Source organism: Lagenorhynchus albirostris, chromosome 15 (assembly GCF_949774975.1).
Source record: "Lagenorhynchus albirostris chromosome 15, mLagAlb1.1, whole genome shotgun sequence".
Classification (NCBI taxonomy): domain Eukaryota; kingdom Metazoa; phylum Chordata; class Mammalia; order Artiodactyla; family Delphinidae; genus Lagenorhynchus; species Lagenorhynchus albirostris.
The window spans coordinates 49866076-49888432 of record NC_083109.1 but is presented as its reverse complement, the minus strand read 5'-3'; the positions used below and the strand labels follow the sequence as shown (position 1 = coordinate 49888432).

Genomic DNA, 22357 nt, shown 5'->3' with positions numbered 1-22357 from the left:
GATGTGCACTGGGCTTACACAGCATCCCATTCTTGTCTCTTTTGTTCCTTGTATTATTCCTGGTGCTAGAGCAGCACCTGGTACCTAGAAGAAACTCAATAGAAGCGGGTCGACTGAATGAAGGCACCTACCCCGACTCCCCAGTGTGCACACCCAAAAGTCCCTCACCTTCACACCTGCACCCTGCTCCTCACTTTTGGGTACTGGGCACTCGAGTGCATACCTGTGTGAATGCACATGCCCAGAGGTGCCCCAGAGGCACCTGCTCCCATAGCCCCAGCCCTCATGCTCACCCACACCGTTTCCCCTTGGCCACTCCCCTGTGAGCAGGCATGAAGCCCCTGGCCCAAGCCTTCCAGGCTCCTCCCAGAGCACCCTGGGGCTCCTCTGACCCTGTCAGCCACACCCACTTCTGCCCTTTCTGCTCCTTTTGCTGGTTGCAAAGCCAACACTTTCTCTGGAGGAGGGTGTGTGCATAGGAGGCGCTTCCTGGGGCAGGTGGGCAGAGGCCAGTGTCCAGCCTAGGGCCCAGCCCAGAGAAGATGCCCTACATTTTTCTGGACAGATGGTCCCAGAGGTAGTCCACAGTGACCACACTGCGTGTGGCCATGGGCCTCTGTCCAAACAAGGCTGTGGGGAGCTGGCCAGAGAATTAGGGCAAGAGCCAAGGGTGAGGTGCTTCTCAGCGCTGGAGGCGAAACACTCCTCAGGTCGGGGTCTGCATGGGCAGTGCAAAAGCCTCCCAAGATGAAGAGGAGGATGACAGGAGAGCACACTCACCTCCTCCTCCTCTGGTCTTTACTGAGATACTCCCTGGTGGGGGGAGGGGGAAACAGGAATACAAGGGTCTGCAGTCCAGGAGAGAGGTCCAGGCTGGAGATCCAAATGTGGGGTCATCAGCACGTTGATCGTATTTAAAGCCAGAAGGCTGGCCCAGTTCTCCAATGAGGGAATGTCGGAATGTGCGTGGAGAGGAGAGGTCTGGTGCCTGAGCTCTGAACAATCCATGGGTGCCGGTTTGAGTTTGGGGACGCGAAAGGGCACAGCAAGGAGCCTCAGGAACAGCAGAAGGTGGAAGGAGCCCAGGGGAGCCTACCATCCAGGATGACTGTGCTCCCAACCACAATTCTCACCAGTCCCCACAGCAAATGGCCCGTCCAAGTGAAAGGAGTGCGTACCCGACACGAGTGTAGCCTTAGACAGCCTGCCCCACGGAAACTCCAGGGCAGCCACTGGAGTGATGCAGTGTTCACACAGGGCGTGGCAACATGAGGTACCTATATCAGCCGAATCTGGCAGAAGTGGCCCTGTGTATCCTTGTTCCTCTCCCAGCCTCAGTTCCTGCCTGCAGGATGGCAGGGCCCCTTCTCCAATGAGGGCTGCCAGGCAGAGATGGGAAGTTGTTTCTGGGGCTCAGCCCAGGCACCCCACCAGATCTGAGCTGTGGCCCTCTTTCCCAGGAGCTATGGGTCTGGGTCAGCAGAGTCAGGTCCCTCTGGGCTCAGTAGTCCCACGTGCACCCCCATCCTGGGGCCTTTCAGCCTCAGGGCCGTCAGCTTTGTCCAGACCGCGCTGGCCCTTTATGTGGCTGAGGCTGGAGAGGAAGGCGGGGGCAGCGACAATGAGGCCAGTGGCGGGAAACGGTCCTTAGAGACCCCATTGTGTGCCCCCGCCCACTAGAAATGGGCAACAAGCAGGACCCTGCAAAAGAGACCCCACAGCTGTCAGGATGCTGGGCACGTTGCAGGGGCCTGTGGACAGAGGGGCCCATTCTTCCCCAGGGGCAGAGTGGGGCCAGGATGACTCTGCTGGGCTTGCAGCGAACCACGCGGGGAAGTCGGTGGCCCGCCAGATTGCAGCCCCTTCCCTCAGGTTGGGAGTGGTGTCGCCTGCCTCCCCCTACAAGGGCCTCCAACCACCTCAGACCTTGGGTGTTATGGCCCCTTTTCCACTCCCACTCTGAGAAGTGGAATCACCTGGCATTGGGGGCAGCAGAGCTGAGGGTGACGTGAGTGGGGGTCCCTGCATGCCCCCACCCAGCAGCAGCCCCTCTCCAGGGCGTGGGCTGGGTGGCCTTAGACATGGCACCACTGCCCCAGAGCCTCAGTCTCTGGCTCTGTGAAGCGGTAACTGGGCAGTGCCCGGGGCTGTGGGAGAATAAAATGAAGTGAGGCAGGCCCAGGGCTGGGCTCAGGCACGAGCACCCGATGCACATTGGCTAATGCAAGCTGCGTTCTTATTGGTTATTGCTGTTACCTCGGAAGCAGTTGGTACTGTGATGCCATCTGGAGGTCACCCCCCCACCCTCCTACGCGCCCCTCCCCAGCACCCTGCTCCCAGGCCCCTCAGTCCAGCACCACCTCACAGGGGTGGAGGTGGTCAGCATGGGCAGCCGTGTAGGCACGGCTGAATTCCTGGAAGCGGGGTGCACAGCCCAGCCAGGCCTCACCGAAGCGGCTCCAGCCCATGAAGAGGAAGGTGCCAGGGCCAGGGTGGACGCCACAGTGCAGTGGGGTGCGAATGGAGGCCTGCGCCTGGCCCCCAGGGCCCCCCACCCGGAACAGCGGCAATGTCTGGCGGAGGACACGGGCGGCGGCCACGGTGATGACAGACTCCTGCAGCTCTGTGTTATGGGCAACCCCGTGGATGGTTCCATGGACCACTGTGGGGACACATGTTGGACAGTGGCATTCAGGGGAGGGCAGGCCCCTGGCTCGCCCCACAGCAGGGACACTCACCAAAGTCACTGGTGCACACGGCCAAGAGGAGCTCGGCATCACTGCAGGGTCTGCAGGCACCTGGCATGCAGGGGAGGTCATGAGTGGCAGCCCTGACCTCTCCAGGACTACCCGAGCCCTTCCCCAGCTGGACACAGGATAGAGAGGGCAAGCTACCAGACCCCCCTAAGGGCCTGATGGCAACTGGGGGTCTCAGGGACCATGTGTACACACCCTGAAGACACCCTGTACTTGGGGTGACACTGCAGGCTCGTGCATGCATCACACACGTGCACAGACATGGGCCTGGGGGCTGTGCCCAACATGCAGGCACAAAGACCCACCGAGCTGGAGCTCAAGGGTCTGGGTGCACGAGGCACATGCTCTTGAACACCCATCTCACAGGCAGCACCAGCACCCTTGGTCTCCCAGAGCTGCTTCCTGGGGCCCAAAGTCACCGGCCCAGCCCACGTGGCAGGAGGTTATGGTGGATTCGAGGGTCAGGAGACAGAGCAGAGACCCCCCATCCCCTGTGAGGTTAGGCTCCAAGCTCCAGGAGAGCAAAAAGCTGGGCCTGGTGCCCTGCCGGGAGGCGGGGCTGCATCTCCATGGTGACCGGGCTCACAGTGGACTTCTGTTGTATTGGGCTGGGGGAGGGGAGGGAGGTCACCGCTGGGCCAGGGAGCCCTGGACAGCTTTGGCCGTCATCCCCTCCCCCAACCCTTCAGGGACCAGGGGCCCGGGTTGCCCTGCCCGGCCTCCCCTTCCGGGATTCTGCCCTCTGTCAGCAATTTCCCTAACCCGCAAGGTGAGGGATTGCCCCTCCCCCCCACCTGTCCTGGCGCTGCTACTCACTAGCTGTGTGCCTTTGACAGGCTGCCTCGGTTTCTCCCTCTATGCAGTGGGGAGGACAGGCAGGTTCCCACCCAGCGAGGCCAGGAAGCGACTTCCCGACTCCCACCTGTCCCCACCCAGGCCTGCACTCACCATCCGCACTGAGGCCGTGGGCCTGCGGAGGCAGCTCTGGACGCCCGTCCTCCCGCAGTTCGAAACGGAAGGAGGCCACGCGACGGCTGATGTCGGGATGCGGGGTGGCCTGCAGGAAGAGGGCCCGGCGCTCGCGGGGACCCCAGCGCACGCATCGGCCCCCGGCCGGGCCTGGGCCCTCGGCCAGCAGCAGCTCCAGCACGCCGCCCGCCCGCTCCGCGAAGACTTGGGCGCCTGCGAAGGGCCGCGCCGGCCGCAGGCAGGCGATGCCGGGCCGCACGCCGGGGTCGGAGCCGCCCAGGGTGAGGCGCAGCGCCCCGGCCGGGTACAGCCACTCGATCCCGCCCTCCGCACAGGCCAGGGCGAGCTGTCCCACGCTGCCGGGCTCCTGGGTCAGGCCGCTGCGGACCGGAGGGTCGGTGCTGAGGCGGGCGGCCGGCGTCCACACCCGGCCAGCCCGCTTCCGCTGCACCCTCTCCCCGCAGCCATCAACAGCTGCGTCCACTTTGTGGAGAGGAAACTGAGGCCCAGCGTTCTGGGACTCGGCGGGGGGCGGGCAGGGCAAGGATTCGGTGCCGGGACGGAGCGCCCCCATCCCAAAGGGCTGGCGACACATCTTCCAGCCCCCTCCTAAGGGGTGCGCAGAGTCCCAGGGGGTTGACCCGCGCGGGGGTCCAGTGGGGCTCGTACCTGCCCCTCCAGCTGCAGCGGTCCTCCGAGTAGCCGGCGCGGGCGGCCGTGGCCAAGAGGCCGAAGCAAAGGGCGCAGAGCAGCGCCGGGGGCGGCATGGCGCGCGGGGACGCGCGGGGGCGCGGCGGGAGCAGCCGGGGCGTTGGCCCCGGCCCCGCGCAGCCCCCACCGCCCGCGCCTGCCGGCCGCCCACCCGGCCGGGAGCCTGGAAGCTGCCGGGAGGCAGTGGGCGGGCCGAGCAGCCAATCGCGCCGCGGTGCCCGAACTTTCCACCAATTGCAGCGGCGCTCTCGGGGGTGGGAGGACCAGCCCGTGGCCCAGGAGGCGCTGGGGAGGGGGCTCCACGGCCGGACGTGTTCAGTGTCACCTCCTCGAGGTACCCCCCTACTTCCCCCGCCAACCCCCGCCTCCAGCCTCGCCTTGCTTGCAGTCCTGGTCGGGCCACTGTCCTCCAAGCCCTTGGCCAGGGTGGGGGTGGTGCCCACTGGAACCTCTGGGGGAGGGGAGTTCATCTGGGTGGCTCTCTCCAAGACTGGTACCTAGGCTTCCATCCCCCATCTCTCCCTAACCTGGCCCTGGTGACTTCCCACAGGCCACGCGGTAACCCAGCGATGAGAGTCCAGGCACTGGGGCTGCAGGCACCGTGGAAAAGCAGGAGCAAGGACAGCCCTGAGCCCCAGAATCAAGCCCCTAGTAGGTCGGGACAAGCTGAAACGGGGCCCACTCTCATAGAGGAAACCCCGCCCCCAATGCCAATGTGTAGGCTAGGGAGGAGGTGGGAAGTAGGTTGTCAGATGGGGACTGGAGAGAATGCCAGACAATGGGGAGGAGCAGACAGCCTTGGCCAAGGCCCTGAGGTGTGGACCCGGTGGATGGGACCCAAGAGCCTGGTGAAACCGTGGGGTCAGATTACAGAGGCCTTAGGCACAAACCCAGGACTCCAACCTCACACTGGAACCCTTGAGATCACTGAAAGCTTTAGCTGACATAGACTCTCTGCCGCCTGTGGGTGTGAAGGGGTTTTTTTGTGGGGTTTTTTTTGGCTGTATTTGGGTCTTTGTTGCTGTGCGCGGGTTTTCTCTACTTGCAGCGAGCGGGAGCTACTTTTCATTGTGGTGGCGGGCTTCTCTTGTTGCAGAACACAGGCTCTAGGCACGTGGGTTTCAGTTGTGGCACACGAGCTCAGTAGTTGTGGCTCGCGGGCTCTAGAGTGCAGGCTCAGTAGTTGTGGCGCACAGGCTTAGTTGCTCCGTGGCACGTGGGATCTTCCCTAACCAGGGCTTAAACCCGTGTCCCCTGCATTGGCAGGCGGATTCTTAACCACTGCGCCACCAGGGAAGCCCAGATGTGAAGTCTTTACCCCACTGTCCCCCCACCCCAGCCCTCCTGCTGCCCTGGGCCAGAAGTGCAGGCTGACAGATGAAGGCAGATGGCGCCAAGGGGAAGGGAGGCATTGGAGCCGCTGCCAGACTGAGCGTACCACTGCCCCCTCCCCTGGCTCCAGGGCCCTTCAGGGCCAAAGAGGGGCAAGGCATCCTCAGGGCTCAGCTGGCCCCTTGCCCTGGGCAAGGTGCGGTGGGAACCAGCCATCAAACACGATAGCCCAAAGGTGGACACAAGCCAAGTATCCATTGACAGATGATGGGTAGACAAAATGGGGTCTATCCATACCGTGGAATATTATTCTGGTTAAAAAGGAAGGAAATTCTGCCACATGCTACAACATGGATGAACCTAGAAGACATTATGTTCAGTGAAATAAGCCAATCACAAAAGGACAAATATAAGTCTATTCATTTGAAGTACCTAAAATAGCCAAATTCATAGAGAAAAATTAGAATGAAGGTTGCCAGGGGCAGGGGGATGGGGAGTTGGTGTTTAATGGGGACAGAGTCTTCAGTCTGGGAGGCTGAAAACGTCCTGGGGATGGTGGTGACGGCTGCACAACAGTGTGACTGTACTTGACACTCCTGCACACTTAGACATGGTTAAGATGGTAAGTTTTATGTGTTTTTTACCCAATTACAAATTTAAAAAGGGGTACACAGGGCCTGGCGCTGGGCACATAGAAGGCAAAAGAGGCCCCACTAGAAGGAAGGGAGCGGGCACCCCCGTCAGCTGCCCTTGCTGAGACAGTGGGTCCACTTCTGGCGGGTCACTGGGGCCCTGACTGCTCTTGCACAGGCCTGGGAGGCGGACAGTGGGCTCCAGGCGCCCTCTGGTGGCAGTGTGAGGAGTCAGCCTCAGCCCCACCTCCCACCAGTCTGGGGCCCCTGGCTCCCCACCCTCCTCCTCCCCCGGAAAATGGGCTAGTGTCCGTGGGTGCCTGGAAGGGGTTCCTAAAGAGTGACCTAGTCTGGAAAGGACTGAGCTGTGGCCCCCTCAACACCAGGCTTCCCCTGCCTTCTGCCGCAGCTGATTCTTCAAGGGGCCCAATGGTGATGCTGTCACCCACAGAAGACCACAGAAGGCTGCCTCTCCTCACAGCTCCTGGCCCCACGCCCTGTGGGTGCTTCCCTGAAGCACCCAGTGGCATAAGCCATCGGAGGTCTGCCACCCACAAGACAGGGCGCCCAGAAGGCCACGCCTGGCCTTGCTTGCTGCTGGTGCAGGAGCAGACATGCTCAGTAAATAACCTGGAGAGTGAGTGCATGGATCGATGAAAGACACCCCAAATCTCAGGTAACTCCCTCAACATCTGTGCTCGGTTTGGAGGCTGCTTCAGCCTTTGGAGTGCCCCCAGCTCCAGACCCTTCAGTGCCCTGACCCTCCAAAATGGGCCTCTCTGCATTTCCACTCAAAACCCAAGTCCTGGCAGAGGACTGGAGCAGATGCTGGGACAAGGAGCAGTCCAAGTGAGCCCTGCCCTCCAGCAGGGGAGGCAACCCCACAGGGTAAGGGGCACAGATGAGGAGCACATGTGACCGAGGGGGGCGCTGGGCTGGTCCCGGGCCTGTGGGAGCAACACAAAGGCCAGACAGAGGCAATGGGGGTGGAGGGATGGGAAGAGTGCCCCAGGTCTGGATGGAGCTTAGGGCCAACCAGGGACAGGAAGCTGGCCAGTGGGAGGTGGAACTTGGCTTCGAGGGGACAGTGAGCCTAGCTCTTGAGGAAATGGTGAGAAAGCCCAAAAGGGTCAAGTTCTCCCAATTGCCCAAGACTTCCCACTTGGGCTCCCATTTCAGCAGAAGTGGGGGAGAGGGAGAGATGGGGGCTAAGCAGAGGCCAGCTCAGCCTTGCCCCGAGCTGAGTCTGTGGCCACCCAGACCCCTGCAGCCAGGACGTCTTGAATGTGTGCTCTAGCTGGCCCAGGGCAGGGCGCTGCACCCCTTGCGGGGGCTGGGAGCATGGGAGCAAAGGACAATGGGAACAGTTCCCACAACTGAGAGCCAAGGGTGCCAGGAATCTGCCACCAAGTGACACGCTCCAGTGGTGCCCACCATGAACACTGGCCTGGAATGCTCCTGACCAGCCTGACCTAGGGAGCCCTAGGGTGCTGGAGTGACCAGCCCTCCCAGAGACCCCATCAGGGAGACAGTCATATCTGCCAACTCTTCCCGGCAGCCTGAGCTGGTTCCGCTTCACCTGCACACACCCCCACCTCCACTCCCAGGTGGAATCTGGCCTTGCCCACCTATGAGCCTGTACCTTGGGACACATGACAAGTTTCCTCCCTTGATGAGAAATCCACCCCCCTCCCCGCCCCACATACACCTTGCATCTTCTCTAGGAGCCAAAAACGCAGCTGCAGACTGATTTGCAGCTGAGCTAAAAATAACTGCCAGGCTCCAGCCAGGGCCCGGGAAAATATCCCATTGCTAAGAGACGTTACTGGGAGACCGCCATTGCTAGGCAACAGGGTTGCCATGGTGACAGCTGGGCCCTGAGTCATCCTCAGCCCCGGCTGCTCCACCCCCCTGCCCCTGGTGAGTCGGGCCTGCGTCCCAGGAGGAGGGAAGGCAGGAAGCAGAAGCTAGAAGCAGCAGAGAGGCCTGCTGCCCACCGCCCGCCACCCACAGCTGCCAGGGCCACCCCACGCTGCGAGGTTCTCACTTCTGTGGGCGCCCATCTGGCTTCGGTGGTGAGGACTGGCAAACACACTTGTGGCCTTCCCACCCCACATGGTTCCCTCCCTAGGCACTCTCGGGGCTCCTGCCTCTGGGTGGGGAGCAGAGGCAGTGAGGGGCCCAGTGTCCATGTGGCCCCGCAGCTTCAGAGCAGGAAGCTTCAGAGCCGGCCTAATCACTAGGGAGCACGAGGCTCTCACCACCTGTGCTGCACTAGGATCTTCAGGGCAACCCCTTGGACCCCAGACTCATTTTCCAGGCAGGGAACTACTTGTCTGAGGCCCCATCCACAGAGAGGAGATTTGGGCCCAGGCATGTGGTTCCAGGGCACACATATCACCCCAGAACTCCCAAGGAAAGGCCTGAGGACCTCCTGTGAGGAGCTTCAGGGAGTTTTAGAGCCACTGCCCCAGGCCTCCAGAGCCATGAGGGTGACCTCAATGGTGAGAAGCCCCACTCCCTGATGTGACAGTGGCTCCCTCTCTCATAGCCTTCCCAGGTCTCAGATCCTCACCCCCTCATGCTCCAGAGCTGGAAAGCCCTTGCTGCCTGGACTGGGGAGACTCCTCCATGCCTAGGCATCAAGACAAGGGGTGCTCCAGTTGAGGGGTGAAGGTACTGCAAGTGAGGGGATGCTCCAGGTGAGGGGATGCTCCAGATGAGGGGTGCTCCAGGTGAGGGGATGATCTAGGTGAGGGACATGGTGCCCTCCTGGCCCTGGAGGGAGGCCAGTGTAGCTGAGACTCCAAGAGCAAGGGGCCAGGTACAGGGCAAGGCTGTGGGCTGGCAGTGCCAGAGACTCAGGGCTTTGCAGGCTTCAGCAAAGAGCAGAGGGAGCCCTGGGAGCATGGGGACCGCATCTGCACTGTAAAGTGACCCCCCTGCACCTGGGAGAACAGGTGGGGGCAGAGGTGAGCAGGGCACAGGTGTTCAGGAGGCCCCCACAGAGTATGCATGTCCCTCTGAGCAAGAGCTCTTCGCTCAGATTCTCCCAAGGCAGGTGGCCTCTCAGGCCCCTTTGAGGGCATAACTTGCTCTCTGCCTGGGGCCCTGGCACTGCTGAGGGGCAAGAGCCCCTCAAAGTGCAAAGTGAAGTCCTGCCTACCAGTCAGGGCGCTGTCCACATCGGGGTCCATGCCGACCCACGCATGCTCTCATGGGGTGGAGGCTGAGCACACACTGGACGTTACCCGATGGGTCAGACAACACTCTCCCGGTCACCCCGAAGTCTTCACGCACCCCCTGCCTGTCCCACCAAGCCTCCCCCTTTGATCAGTGTCAGCAGGATGGTGACTCTTAAGTCCCTGCCACACAGAAGAGCTGCCTTCACCCCCACCAGCGTCCCACACACAGCCAGAGTGGCACCCCCCAAACCAGCCAGGGACAGGCCAGGCTGCTCCCCCTCCACTGCCCTCACCTTACACCAGCCTCACTGGGTCCTGCTTCCTGTCAAAATGTTGCAAACAACAGCTGGTTTCATTTTCTGTTAAGGCTCTGGGGGGCGGGGGTGCTGCCTCTCTGCCCTGAGGCTCCTTCCCTGGTGTGAAAACCCAGCTTTGCTCTCCCTGCACCTGGTCCTTCTGCCTTCTCCACTCCCAGGAGGTCCCAGGATGGGCGATATTAGCCTCTGTCCTCTGCCCTGAGCCTGCTGGGAGGCCTGGCATCCCCACTGGCCCAGACAGAGCCCTCCACACCCTCCCGCCAGACCCCACTGCCCCCCACCCAGCCTGCCCTATAGAGCTGCCACCACCGAGGCCTCCAACCCATTCCAGAGGGAACTTGCCTGGCTCCTTAGGCCTCAGGACCTTTGCACATCCCTTCCTGAACAACTTCGTCTGCCCTCTCACCCTTGGGGCACTCAGTTTAAGCGTCTTGTTTTCAGGAGCCCCACTCCCACCACCAACCTCGCGCGGTCACCATCACGTGACCCTCTTGAACGTTCACCGCTCTCGTCACTCTCTGAAATGATCTACTGGTCTCTTGTTTCTCGGCTCTGCGGGTGTGCAACTGCGCTCCTCACTGAGGGAGGTTCCTGGGCCTGGCACCCCGCAGGTGCGCGGGAGATGCGAGGGCCGCTCAGGGGGCCTGGCCACTGGCTCCGCAAGAGGGGCCAGGAGGGGGAGGGTCGGACGGCCGGCGCCCAAAAGCTCGAGTCCTCTCCGCCCCGCAGGATTCGGGGTCCCCACAGCTCCGCAAAAGGCAGGGCTCGCTCCACCCGGCTCTCCCTTTGCGCGCCCGGCCCTTCCTTCGCCTTCCTCCCTCTCCCGCCCTCCCCTGCCCTCCTCTCCCCTCTCCGACCCGCCGTGCGCCAGGGTTTGTTATTGTGCGGGCGCCCGCGGCGAGGGGAAGCGGGGGTGAGGTCCGGGCTGGCGCGTGCCCGTGCACGCCGCCGCGGGAGCGCGCTCTGCGCGCGGTAGGGCGCGGCGGGGCTCAGCATCCTCAGCGCCCCCGCCCGGGCTCGCCAACCCGGATTGGCTACCGGCAACGGGGGCGCGCGAGGGAGCGGCGCGTAAGGCCGGGCGGGGGGCGGGCGCGGCGCCGCCGGCGGCCGGGGAGGAGCGCGGGGAGGAGGGCAGAGGAGGAGGGCGGGGAGGAGGAGGGCGAGGGGAGGGAGGAGGCGCCCGCCCGGCTCCCTGCAAAGCGGCCTTATTTATCTGGGCACAGCCTCAGCCTCCCTGGTGGGAGGCTCGGGGCGGCCGATCCTCTCCCACCCGGGAGCTCTTCTTCGAGGCGCGGCAGAGGGGGCCCGGCCAGGCCGGGCGCGGGGCGCGGCCGGGCCCTGCCTGCCAGACCAGCACCTCGGCCGCCTCCCCGCTTCGCCGGTGCCCATGCCGGGCTCCCCATGACGGGAGGACGCCCGGTGGACAGCGTGGCATGAGCCAGGAGCCCGGGCCCAGGTAAGGTGTGTGTGCCGGGCCAGGCTTACAGGGCGGGTAGGGGGCCAGGCCACAACACCGCGGAGGCCACAATGAGGACGACGCGGGGAGGGGGCTTGGGACAGCGTCGCCGCCACCCCCGGAGGGCTTACGTAACCGCAGCCCCTTCCCTGGCTGCTGCAGCTGGGCCTCCAGCCCTGCCAGGCCTTCCCGCAGCCCTTCACCCCAGTGGCTGGCCTGGTCGAGGCTCGATCCCCATGGCAACTGGACCAAGGCTGGGGGTCGGTGCCACGGTGCTGTGCCCCTGTGGAAGCCGAATTGCAGGACCCCAGTTGGGTTGGCTGGGTGAGGTCCTGGACCCCACTGCACTCTGGGCTCCCCACCCCAGCACCATTAGCCCCTGCCCCTGTGAGACAGGTGTTATATACAATTACACTCCAGGAGGAGCTTGTGAACGTGTGGCCCGGTGGCTGATCTGCCTCTGGACACCTGAACCTGGCCCTGTTTGGAGCTGCCACAGTGGGAAGACGAGGCGAAGGGAGGGGGCTGGCCACGTGCCTGGCTCTGGAGGAGGGGTTGGGCGATGTCCAAGGCTGAAGGGCCCCAGAAGGAGAACTGGGCACCCTGAGACTGCTGGGGGAGGGTCTTGTCCTTCTGGGAGTTTGAGTGGGTGGGGAGAGTCCCCACCCATGACCCCAGAAGGAGAGAAGGCCTGGTTGTTGGAGCCCAGTGGCCACTCCTCCAGCCCCTCCCAGCCTCTGCACAGGAAGCCTTCCCTCCACGGAGAGGGCAGACGCCACATGCTGCTTCACCTGCCGCCTCCGAGGGCCCACTGACCAGGGTCAGCTCAGGCCTCCCCGGGGCCACGTGGGGCATGGGGCCCTTTCTTCCAGCAGGCTCCTTTGAGAGATACTGGACAGCAGCCTTGGAGCAGAAGGCCTGAGCTAGCTCAGGACCCTGAGAGGTTTGGGGTCCCACAGGCCAGGGCAGAGGCCTGATGGAGACCCACTGGCTTGGCAGGAGGTGGCCATAGGGCTGGACCGAGTGCTATCTGGGGAGGAGGGAAATTCAAGCCCCAGTCATAAACACTGGCAGAGCAGGGAGGGCTGTTCAGCCCTCAGGGACCCCAGGATTCATCTGGCCCAGTGCCTGCCGCGTCCACAGCCTGGCCTGGCTCCCCCACCTCTACCACCCCTCGCCTTGGGAGGCCTATGGGCACCTCTAACGCTGGGGAGGTTCATGGGACAGATGCCACCGTGCAGCTCACACCCGCTTCCAGGGCACTTGCATGAGTCCTGTTTCCCACTGCTCAAAAGGAAACAAGTGGCCCCGAGGTCAGGGCACCTGGGACACTCAAGACAGCTGGGCCTCAGGCAGGCCTTCTCAGCCAGGGAGACACCTCACCTGGAGGTCGGGGAAGGGGTCCCTTGGCTGGCGCTGTCAGCTCTCCACAGCCCCCATCTTGTCACACGTGGGAGCTTGCTGCTGCGTCTCAGAGGGCTGGCTCAGGGGAAGAGCGACGGTGGCAGCAAAGGAAGCACTATGGGGTAAGTGGGTGGCCCAGAACCTTCCTTACCAGTGGCCCGGGAGGGGCCTTAGCCAGATCAGCTGCAGAGGGTGGGCTCAGGCCACATTCCTTCCCTTGGCAGTGTTTGAGGCACTAGATGCCCCAGGCCTAGGCCCTGTGGGGCTCAGGTCCTTCAGAGCAGAGAGGCCAAGATGAGGACTGAAGCCCAACACCCACCCCCGAGGCACCCGGCCCCACATGGCTGAGCTGCCCTGAGTTTGGCCTCAGGACTTGGTCTGCTGAGCACCGACTCAGGTCTCTCCTGAGGCCCACGTGCTCCCTTCCCAGAGCCCCCAGTGCACGGGTGGGGCAGCCCGCACCCCAGAAGCATCTCCGAGCTGGGGGCGGGAGGGGAGCGCTGCTGCTAGGACGTGTGCAAAGTGGCAGGGATGTGAATGTGCCTGAGTCACAGGGCTTGTCATGGAATTTGTCAGCCTGCGCTGTGTCCCCAATCCCAAACTATCCTAGTTGTCACCCCAGCCCCTGGGGCCAGCACTGCAGATCGACCTGATGTGAGTTTTTCTGGCTACCAATGCCCTGCCCAGCTCCATGGTCTTCAGCTAGCAGGGAGAACTGGTCAGTGCAGGTTCTACTGGGGCCGGGCCCCCCAGCATCCAGGGCACACTGCATTACGTGGGGGTATCAGGGATGGAGGAGGAGACCTCTGAGCTTAGGGCCATGAGGAGTGGGGGGTTTCCTGGGCATGAGCAATCTAAAAGAAGAGTGTGCCAGTGGTTGACATCAGCTTGCAGCCTCTGGAAGGAGCACAGGGGCATGACAGGGGCACGCTGGGAGAGACCCCAGCGGAGGGACCCAGGCTGGAAGGGCACAGGGACTGAAGCAGAACAGAGCAGAGAAAGGAGGCAGCAGCAGGCTGGTGGCGGCCCGGGACTGCCCTCTGGACCACCATGCCTGGCCTGAGTCTTGGGGTCAAATCCCAGCTTTGTACAACTTCTGAAAATTCACTCTCCGAGCCTCTCTCTCCCCACTTGTGGTCAGGCAGTGTTTGATGGGCTCAGACCAGCAGTGGGTGGAAGGGGGGGCACGTGGTGCTGGGAAGAGCAGAGCAGAACCAGGCTTCCCTCCCTTCTGGTGCTTCCTGTCCCCTGCCCCCCTGGGTCTGGCCAGATTATGGGGAACAGGCATCCAGCTTCCTTAACTCTGCAGCTCTCGGGGGGGGGGGAACTCAGTCAAAAAGGAAACATGAGCCGTCCTCTTCCCAAAGGTCAGAATAACGGCAAGGCCCACCCCAAGCCCCAGGGTCTTGGGAGCCTTCTCAGGGACTCTGGCACCAACCCCTCCCTCCCCTATGGACACTGGCCTCTGTCACCAGGACTGACAAGCTGAGCTACAGCTTTTCCACTGACTGCCTTCCGTCCCGCCTCCTGGGCCTCTGTCAGCTGCACCCCTTTCTGCATGACCCTGATAAATGGACTGCCATTCTTTTCATTCAGCAAGCACTCAGAGGCCACTCAGTAGTCACTCTGTCTGTCCTCAAGGAGTCCCCAGCCAAGGAGAGGCAGACAGGTAGACGGTGATGATAATGCACGTGATGGCGGAGACTCTGGTTATGCTTCCCCGGTGCTGGGGGTCCCCCAGGGAGGGGCAGGGGCAGTGCTCACACTGAAGGATGGAAGAGAAGGAGCTGGCAGGGTTACGGAGCAGGGAGGCCTACTGAGCAAGCAGGGGGGCCAGCATGTGCCCAGGCAGAGAGGGGAGGGGAGGAGGAATGCAGGACAGAGGGTCTGGCTGAACTGTAGGGTCAGGACGAAAAGGGACTAGAAGTGAGGCTGTGAGGTGGACTTGCTGAGTCTCGGGGCCCAGTGACCTGACTTGCAGGAGAGGCAGCTCCTTATGAAGCCCCAGCATGGCAATCTGCAGACCCTTAGCCTGGAAGCCACCAAGGTCTGGAGTCCTCCCACGAGCCCCTGGGACCCCCCCATGCTTCACATGAGTCTGCTGGGGAAACACAGAGGCATGGTTAGCTCTCCCAAGTGGCACCCTGATCCAGCTCTGGCTCAGGCTGATGAGGACAAGACAACTAAAGTAGTGACCATCACCTCCCTCCTTCTGGGGTGAACCCAGGACCCTCGAGCCCCTGCAGCCTATCCCAGGAGGAGGCCTCCCCCAGAACTCCACTCCACACAGAGACACAACACACCAGGGGCTGAGGCTAAGAATAGTGCAAGCCTGACCATCTTATTTTAAAAGCCTCTTTTCCTGGCGTTAGCTTCTCGTGCTTATCCCTAAAGGGGAAGTAGTCCCCAGCGGACTGGCAGCTGCCCCTGCCCCATCCTGGCAGGAAAATCCAAGCAGGTCCTCCTAGCCCCACTGGGGGCAGCGGGGGCAGGTACCAAGAAGGTGGGAGGCTCTGCAACCCATCTGGCTGGGGGGGTGGGGCCAGGGTCAGGGCCAGGCAGAGGGGCCCTCATCCCAGCCCCCCAGGGACCTCTTGCCTAACTGGCAGGCAGACCCATTTCCAAAGTGAACAGTGAGCATTCTCGCAAAGCCCTGACCCCTGGGCTAATGTGTGGCTGTTTCTAGTTTTGAGCTAAAGAGCCAGGGCTCAGGCTGGGTGAGAGGCTTAAGGATGAGGAGCAGCTGGAGCACAGGAAGACGGTGGACAAGGCTGGGGAGCAGCAGGGCCGCCTCTGTGGGAAGGCAGCTCCAACCCAGGGCATATATGGGGGGGGTGCTGACCAACAGGCTGACCAGTGCCTTCTGGCCGGGGATGGGGTGTGGGATGAGGGGCAGTCAGGCCTTGGACACGCCCCACAGGCTGCTGCGGGCCATCTTTGGCATGGCCCCTCCCTCCTGTGGACTCTTCCTTGGGCCAGTTCCACCCTGAGGTCTGGAGGGTGGGGATGGGACTGTGGGTGTATGCAAATGTGAGCTCCTGTGGGGGACGGGAAGGGAGCCCCGCAGATGCCCGGGGCATACACGTGATCCCCCCAACTCAGGCGCTCCACGTGCACACCCATGGCTGGGAGAATTTTCAACCTAAATCGGCACTGCTCTTGAGTTATTTCTCCCCTGGTGCCGCCTCCGCCGCCGCCTCCTCCGGATCTTAGCCGAGCGGGCGTCTCCTCCCCCCGCCCCACACCCCAAGCCTCCAGGGCCCCTCCCAGCTCCAGCTGAACTGGGTTTGCCGGGCCGTACCCCTCCCTACCCCACCCCGCCGCTGTCCGTGGTGGAGCGGGCCGGGACTGGCCTGGCCTCCTAGCCCGCGCGAGGCGGCTGGAGGGGCGCTGTCCATGGTGCTGCCTCCGGGCTTCAGGCCGGCCGCGCCTGCTCTGCAGAAAGCCGGCGTGCCCTGTTCTGGGGACGCAGAAGGTATTCAGGCTGGGGCTACCCCTCTGTACCCAGCACAAACCGCAGGAGGGAGTTGCCAGGATAACCTCTCCACTGGCCCCAGTAGTGGGGCAGGGGCAATTGTGGGCTTCATCCTGTCCCCCATGAGGCACTGCTGTCCCAGGATGGTCCCCTCCTATGTACTGGCATTAAGCGATATCGGGCAGCCCTCATGTCAGGCCACTCCTGCCACTGTGGGCCAACTGTACCTCCTGGGAACCTCCGGTTCCTAATCTGAAAACGGTGGTAACAGTAGTGCTTTCCCCTGTGCCCCCCACCCAGGCTGCTGTAAGGTTGAAATACACAATTATCCCAGTGGGCATTCAGCAAATGTTGTCAGGGATGTCGTGTATCAGCCAGTGTGAGGCTGCTACTACCCGGTCATGAGCTGTAGTGAAGGGGCAGCCAAGGTGTGGGAGCCTCCTCGGGGGAGGGAGGCCCTGGGGTGGACTGCCAGCCTGAAAGTTCATGGCTACCAGGGCAGGAAGGCCTTTGGACCCAAAGCTGGTTGGCAGCCATGAGGGCCACATGTTACAGTAAGACCCTTGGACCCAGCCCAGGATGCACCCCCTCCCCAGGTGTGGAATACTGGCAAGTGTTGTCCTGTCCAGGGCTTGGACGCCAGTGGAGGGTGTGGTACTGGGAAGAGCAGGGCAGGACCACTGGCTCCCCTCCCTCCTGGGGGCTCCTGTCCGCTCACCCTTTGGCCAGCAAGCTCACTATGAGCCATGCACTGCACGTAGTCCTTGTCACATGCTGTCCCATGGGGCATCACTTCCCAGGCTTTGAAGTGAGGAAAGTGAGGTTTGGGGAAGGAAGTGGCTCCCCAAAGCCACATAGCCAGAGTGGGGTGAGCCACTGGGTATGCTACCTCCTCGCTGAATGTCTGAGGTGGGGATGGGCAGGAGATCTGGAATGTGGGACAGATGGTAGCGCTGTGGGGGTCCTGCTGCCCCTTCTCTCCAGGGTCGTCTGTGCCCAGTGCCCTCTGCCACCCATTCACAGCCTTGGAGGCCTGAGGAGGGGAGCTCGGGGTTGGTCTCAGCCCCCACCCTGTGGGAAGCTCCCTACACATAGCCTTCCACAGCGAGCTCAGTGTCCATGTCTTGGCTCCACCACTTACTATGACCTCAGGCAAGCAACTCATGCTGCCTCAGCCATGATTTCCTCATCTGTACAGTGGGTACAGTCATCACATCATCGTCCTCAGTGGGTTGAGTGGAGGATTAAAGAAACAGTATGTGTCCAGGGCTCACTGTGCTGGCATCACGGTAAGCACCCTGGGAAGACACCTGCCCTTTCTCTCGGTAGATTCTGAGCCACAGAACCTCCTGTAGCCACTGAGATTCTCAGAGGCTGGTATGTGAGTCTCAGATGGCTTACTCAAACCACTCCAGACAGCTACGCTGGCACCCCATAGAGGAGTGGCCAGAGAATGCCCCAAACCCTCAGTTCCCCAGCCCCTGTCCAGCAGAGGCAGGCCTGGCAGACATTGATGGTGAGCAGCAAAGGTAAAGGGAGCAGTCATGGGCGAATGTCCCTCCATCTCTGTTCTGTCATCTGTAAAATGGGAGCCATAGTGCCTAGGTATCGAAAAGCTCTGTGAGTGGGTGGAGGTTGAGCTCAGTGCATACAGTAGGTGCTCAAGGAGTGTCGTGGTCATGACCAGCCCTGCCTTCCTGTAACTGCTCAGTCAGGGAGGGAGGGACTTACACTCAGATCCTTTCTGTTGGGTGGTTCTGGGAATGGCATGGGAGGGGACGCCCATGGATGGAAAGGAGTTCAGTTCTGCCCTGGCAGCAGACTCACTACCCTCTCTCCTGGACACTGTCTGCAGACCGAGCGAGGAAGATGTCGAGCCCGGGCGTCGACGGCGACCCCAAGCCTCCATGCTTGCCTCGCAATGGCCTGGTGAAGCTGCCAGGCCAGCCGAACGGCCTGGGCACAGCCAGCATCACCAAGGGCACGCCGGCTGCCAAGAACCGCCCCTGCCAGCCACCCCCGCCCACCCTCCCACCACCCAGCCTGGCTGCCCCACCGCCCCGGGCTGCTCTGGCCGGGGGCCTGTGCCCCCAGGCAGGGCTCCCCCTTGGTGGACCAGCCTTAGCCCCAGTGCCCGGGCCCCCAGTAGAGCGGCCGCCACTGGCCACAGACGAGAAGATCCTCAATGGCCTCTTCTGGTACTTCTCAGCTTGCGAGAGGTGCGTGCTGGCCCAGGTGTGCAAGGCCTGGAGGCGTGTGCTCTACCAGCCCAAGTTCTGGGCGGGCCTCACGCCTGTGCTGCATGCCAAGGAGCTCTACACAGTTCTGCCTGGAGGTGAGAAGGAGTTCGTGAACCTGCAGGGCTTCGCAGCACGTGGCTTTGAGGGTTTCTGCCTGGTCGGTGTCTCCGACCTGGACATCTGTGAGTTCATCGACAACTATGCCCTCTCCAAGAAGGGTGTCAAGGCCATGAGCCTCAAGCGCTCCACCATCACTGATGCCGGCCTGGAGGTGCGCACCACCACTGGCCCAGAAGGGCAGGGATGGGGGGCAGGGCCAGGCAGCAGCCACTCAGCACATGTGGGGGGAGTAGGAAGAAGCTTGGGCACACTAGCAGCAAAGCAGCCGAGGGTGGGGTCGGTGTCCTGAGGAGGAGTGTAGCTCTGGGGTGGGGGGAGCAGGACTGGCTACATAATTTGGGGGACCAAAATGAAAATTCGGGTTCCTTGTTCAAAGATGACTAAGAATTTCAAGACAGCAACAGCAAAGCAGTCAATTAAATGCGAGGCCATGCATGCCCAAGAAGCTCACATTGGGTAGGGAGGATGCTGGAGGAGGTGGGAGAAACGGGCAAAGGTCAGAGGAGCAGCTGTGGAGGCAGCCCCTTCCCCGGGACCTGGACTCTTAACATCACATCATTAACACCTATGGCTCTGAGCACCTGCTCTGGCCAGGCCCTGGACTCCCAGGCCCCCTGTGCCCTGCCTCCTCTTTTAGATGTTGTTCAAGTGTAACGAACACACTGTAAAGTGCACTTGTCAGAATACAGCTTGATGCATGTTTACACCATATACACGCTTAAAAACACAGCTTCCTGCCCCTCGGTGGGCTCCTTCTGCTCTGTCTCCTACCATCCTCACCACGCCCTGGGGGAAGGGGCGTGTCTGGGGAAAACGTGGTAGGGTTGCACCCTGGCGAGGGGGAGGTCTGGGCCTCCTGACCCCGCGCCTGCCCGCCCTCAGGTGATGCTGGAGCAGATGCAGGGTGTCGTGCGCCTCGAGCTGTCAGGCTGCAACGACTTCACCGAAGCTGGGCTGTGGTCCAGCCTGAGCGCGCGCATCACCTCGCTGAGTGTGAGCGACTGCATCAACGTGGCCGACGACGCCATCGCGGCTATCTCTCAGCTGCTGCCCAACCTGGCTGAGCTGAGCTTGCAGGCCTACCACGTGACGGACACAGCACTGGCCTACTTCACGGCACGCCAGGGCCACAGCACGCACACGCTGCGCCTGCTCTCCTGCTGGGAGATCACCAACCACGGCGTGGTCAACGTGGTGCACAGCCTGCCCAACCTCACCGCACTCAGCCTCTCTGGCTGCTCCAAGGTCACCGACGATGGTGTCGAGCTTGTGGCCGAGAACCTGCGCAAGCTACGCAGCCTCGACCTCTCGTGGTGCCCACGCATCACCGACATGGCGCTCGAGTACGTGGCCTGCGACCTGCACCGCCTGGAGGAGCTCGTGCTGGACAGGTGTGCGCGTCCCCCACCCCGGGGCCTTGGAGGGCAGGGCTGGGCGAGGCCTGCCGGACCTCTAAGCAGGGAGCCAGTGGACTAGTGGACAGGCCTATAGCTAGAGTAGGGCTGCAGCAAGGGGGGGGCGGGGCCCTCATAACACGTGGGCTATAACACGAGAGCAGGGCTGAGCTATGTCCCGCCAGTAGGGAATACCACCGAGGGGTCAGGTGGGGGCGGAGCCTGGTGGGGCGGGGCTATGGAAAGGGCGGGGCATGTTGGGGCAGGAGGGGAGTTCACGACCGGGACACTTCGGGAAAAGGAGGAAGGGGTCGGGTGTTTTGAAGGTGGGCAGCCTCCTTCTGTTGCGACCACAGGTGTGTACGCATTACGGACACTGGCCTCAGCTATTTGTCCACCATGTCGTCCCTTCGCAGCCTCTACCTGCGATGGTGCTGCCAGGTATCAGCCCTCCATGCCTCCAGAGATTGGGGAGTAGGCAGGGGAGGTGGGGGGCACGGGGAAAGCCTCCACCCAGACAAGCCGCTGGCCTGCACCCGGCCCGCTCAGATCCTGTAATGAAGTCTGGGATCCCTCCACACCCAAGCGGCCGACGTAAGCGAAGCGCAAAGAGTCCCCAGGGCCTCACCGACTCCGTGGGGAACTGAGAACCCCCGTTTTGAACCCACCCCCTGCCCCCTATGGCCTGACCCCAGGAGTGGGGCTCCCTCGGGGCGCGAACGGAAATAGTTAACTCGCCCCGCCTTCCCGCCCAGGTGCAGGACTTCGGGCTGAAGCACCTCCTGGCCATGAGGAGTTTGCGTCTCTTGTCTCTGGCAGGTGAGACCCCCCCCCCACGCCGTCCTCCTGGGCAGTGACCACCCACCCCCATTAGTCCGACTCCGCCAGCCCTGCCGGGTCCCCTGTGCAGACCCATACCTGGTGCTGACTCGCTGCGTCCCAAGTCCCAGTCAGAAGACGGAGACGCCGGGCAAAGTTTAGCCCGGCCTGCTCCTGCCCGGCCCCCGAGCTCCCTCCCCCCAGCCCCGCCCTCCGGAGCCCTCGGGCCGCGCCCACTCAGCCGCCGCCCCGCCTCCCGCCCGACGCAGGCTGCCCGCTGCTGACCGCCACCGGGTTGTCGGGCCTGGTGCAGCTGCAGGAGCTGGAGGAGCTGGAGCTGACCAACTGCCCTGGGGCTACCCCCGAGCTCTTCAAGTACTTTTCGCAGCACCTGCCCCGCTGCCTCGTCGTCGAGTAGCGCAGGGCCTTCCCGCCTCTCGGCCCCTCGCTCTCCTCCCGGCCCCGCCTCGAGCAGGGAGGGCGGTGGGCGGGCCAGCCCCGCGCACGCACGCACGCTCGGGGAATTTGTGCATGCCCCTCGCACCCGCAACTGCACGCCCGCCCTCCACCACGCCACAGCCGCAGCCATCCTTTGCCCGCCCGCTGGGTGCGGGGGGCTGGGGCTCGGTCCTGCGGGCGCTTTGAGCTCGTCAGACGGCCGCCCCTACCGCCTTCCCCGCCACACCCCTCTCTGTCTCCCCGCTGTCCCCCCCACCCCTGGCAGGGCCCAGGGGGATTGAGGGGAGCTGGGTCCCCTCAGGACACGGGGGCCCGGAAGAGACCCCAGGGCTTCCCGCATTTTCCACTGCACCGCGCCTGGAGCCCTCCGAGGGGTGCGAGGGGAAACAGGCCGCCGCCAAAGCCATGGCCCGCCCAGGAGCCCAAGTCCCACCCGCCCTTCCCCCACCTCATACCAGCCTGACCCCAGCGACCTCCCCTCTTCTTTGCCGCTGTGTGAGACAGGCCGTGCTCGCCCCACCCCCATACACAGGCCTAAGGGCCTTGGGCCCTGGCCAGGCTAGGGCAGAACTGGATTAGGAGAGGGACCGCTGGGCTGACAGTGACCCTGGCATAATCAACATTAGCCCAGCTGGCTCCAGTCCACCTCAACCGAGGGGTGGTAGAGCTACCTTGAGAGACCTGAAGCTGGAGCGACCATCTGGGCCTGCAGGCCTTGGGAGCAGTCCTGGCTGGACCCTGCCCCGCAGCCCCTGTAGCCAGCTGGGCCCAGGCCCCTCAGCATCACACTTCACCCAGGGCAGGTATCCATCAGGTGGAAGCTGGGAAAGGGGGCCCCAGCCAGCGGCTCCGATCTTCCAGTGGCCAGCTCACCCTCAACACCCAAAGGAGGGAGGGCTCCTTTCTAGCCTCACACCCCTCCCCAGCTTCCCAAACTTCTACTTGCCCACATGGGTTCACCGTGTTCTGTCCAATCCCAAGATATTGGGAGGTCCCGGGGGTGCTGGCACATCTTGGCAATTACTGAGGAGGGGGCTGGGACCCCTTTCCATCCCAACCTTGAGCCCCAGGATATACAGCACCCACAT

At 62.9% G+C, this 22357-nt stretch overlaps 2 protein-coding genes across 3 annotated transcripts; one reads left to right on the top strand and one right to left on the bottom strand.

Annotated features, from left to right (window-relative positions):
- Window positions 1-2328: 2328 nt before the first annotated feature.
- METRN (meteorin, glial cell differentiation regulator) lies at window positions 2329-4520 on the bottom strand. Of its 2 annotated transcripts, XM_060123995.1 has the most exons (4): window positions 4395-4520; window positions 3705-4105; window positions 2739-2798; window positions 2329-2662 (listed from the first exon to the last, which is right to left on the bottom strand). In XM_060123995.1, the coding sequence occupies exons 1-4, from the start codon at window positions 4490-4492 to the stop codon at window positions 2346-2348; spliced, it is 876 nt and encodes a 291-aa protein (XP_059979978.1). In that variant the 5' UTR covers window positions 4493-4520; the 3' UTR covers window positions 2329-2345. The 2 variants fall into 2 exon arrangements, with proteins under 2 accessions (XP_059979978.1, XP_059979979.1); XM_060123996.1 differs by lacking the exon at window positions 2739-2798.
- A 6643-nt stretch (window positions 4521-11163) lies between these two features.
- FBXL16 (F-box and leucine rich repeat protein 16) lies at window positions 11164-21679 on the top strand. Its single transcript, XM_060123604.1, has 6 exons — window positions 11164-11358; window positions 18093-18748; window positions 19480-19988; window positions 20348-20432; window positions 20747-20810; window positions 21080-21679. The coding sequence occupies exons 2-6, from the start codon at window positions 18107-18109 to the stop codon at window positions 21226-21228; spliced, it is 1449 nt and encodes a 482-aa protein (XP_059979587.1). The 5' UTR covers window positions 11164-11358; window positions 18093-18106; the 3' UTR covers window positions 21229-21679.
- Window positions 21680-22357: the final 678 nt, after the last annotated feature.

Coding starts and splice junctions, on each gene's coding strand:
- FBXL16 (XM_060123604.1), top strand. CDS start 18,107: ATGTCGAGCCCGGGCGTCGACGGCGACCCCAAGCCTCCATGCTTGCCT. Junction 19,989..20,347: donor GAGGAGCTCGTGCTGGACAG/GTGTGCGCGTCC, acceptor TTGCGACCACAG/GTGTGTACGCATTACGGACA. Junction 20,433..20,746: donor ACCTGCGATGGTGCTGCCAG/GTATCAGCCCTC, acceptor CTTCCCGCCCAG/GTGCAGGACTTCGGGCTGAA.
- METRN (XM_060123995.1), bottom strand. CDS start 4,492: ATGCCGCCCCCGGCGCTGCTCTGCGCCCTTTGCTTCGGCCTCTTGGCC. Junction 4,106..4,394: donor CGCTGCAGCTGGAGGGGCAG/GTACGAGCCCCA, acceptor TCCGGTCCGCAG/CGGCCTGACCCAGGAGCCCG. Junction 2,663..2,738: donor CGTGTGCACCAGTGACTTTG/GTGAGTGTCCCT, acceptor GTGTCCCCACAG/TGGTCCATGGAACCATCCAC.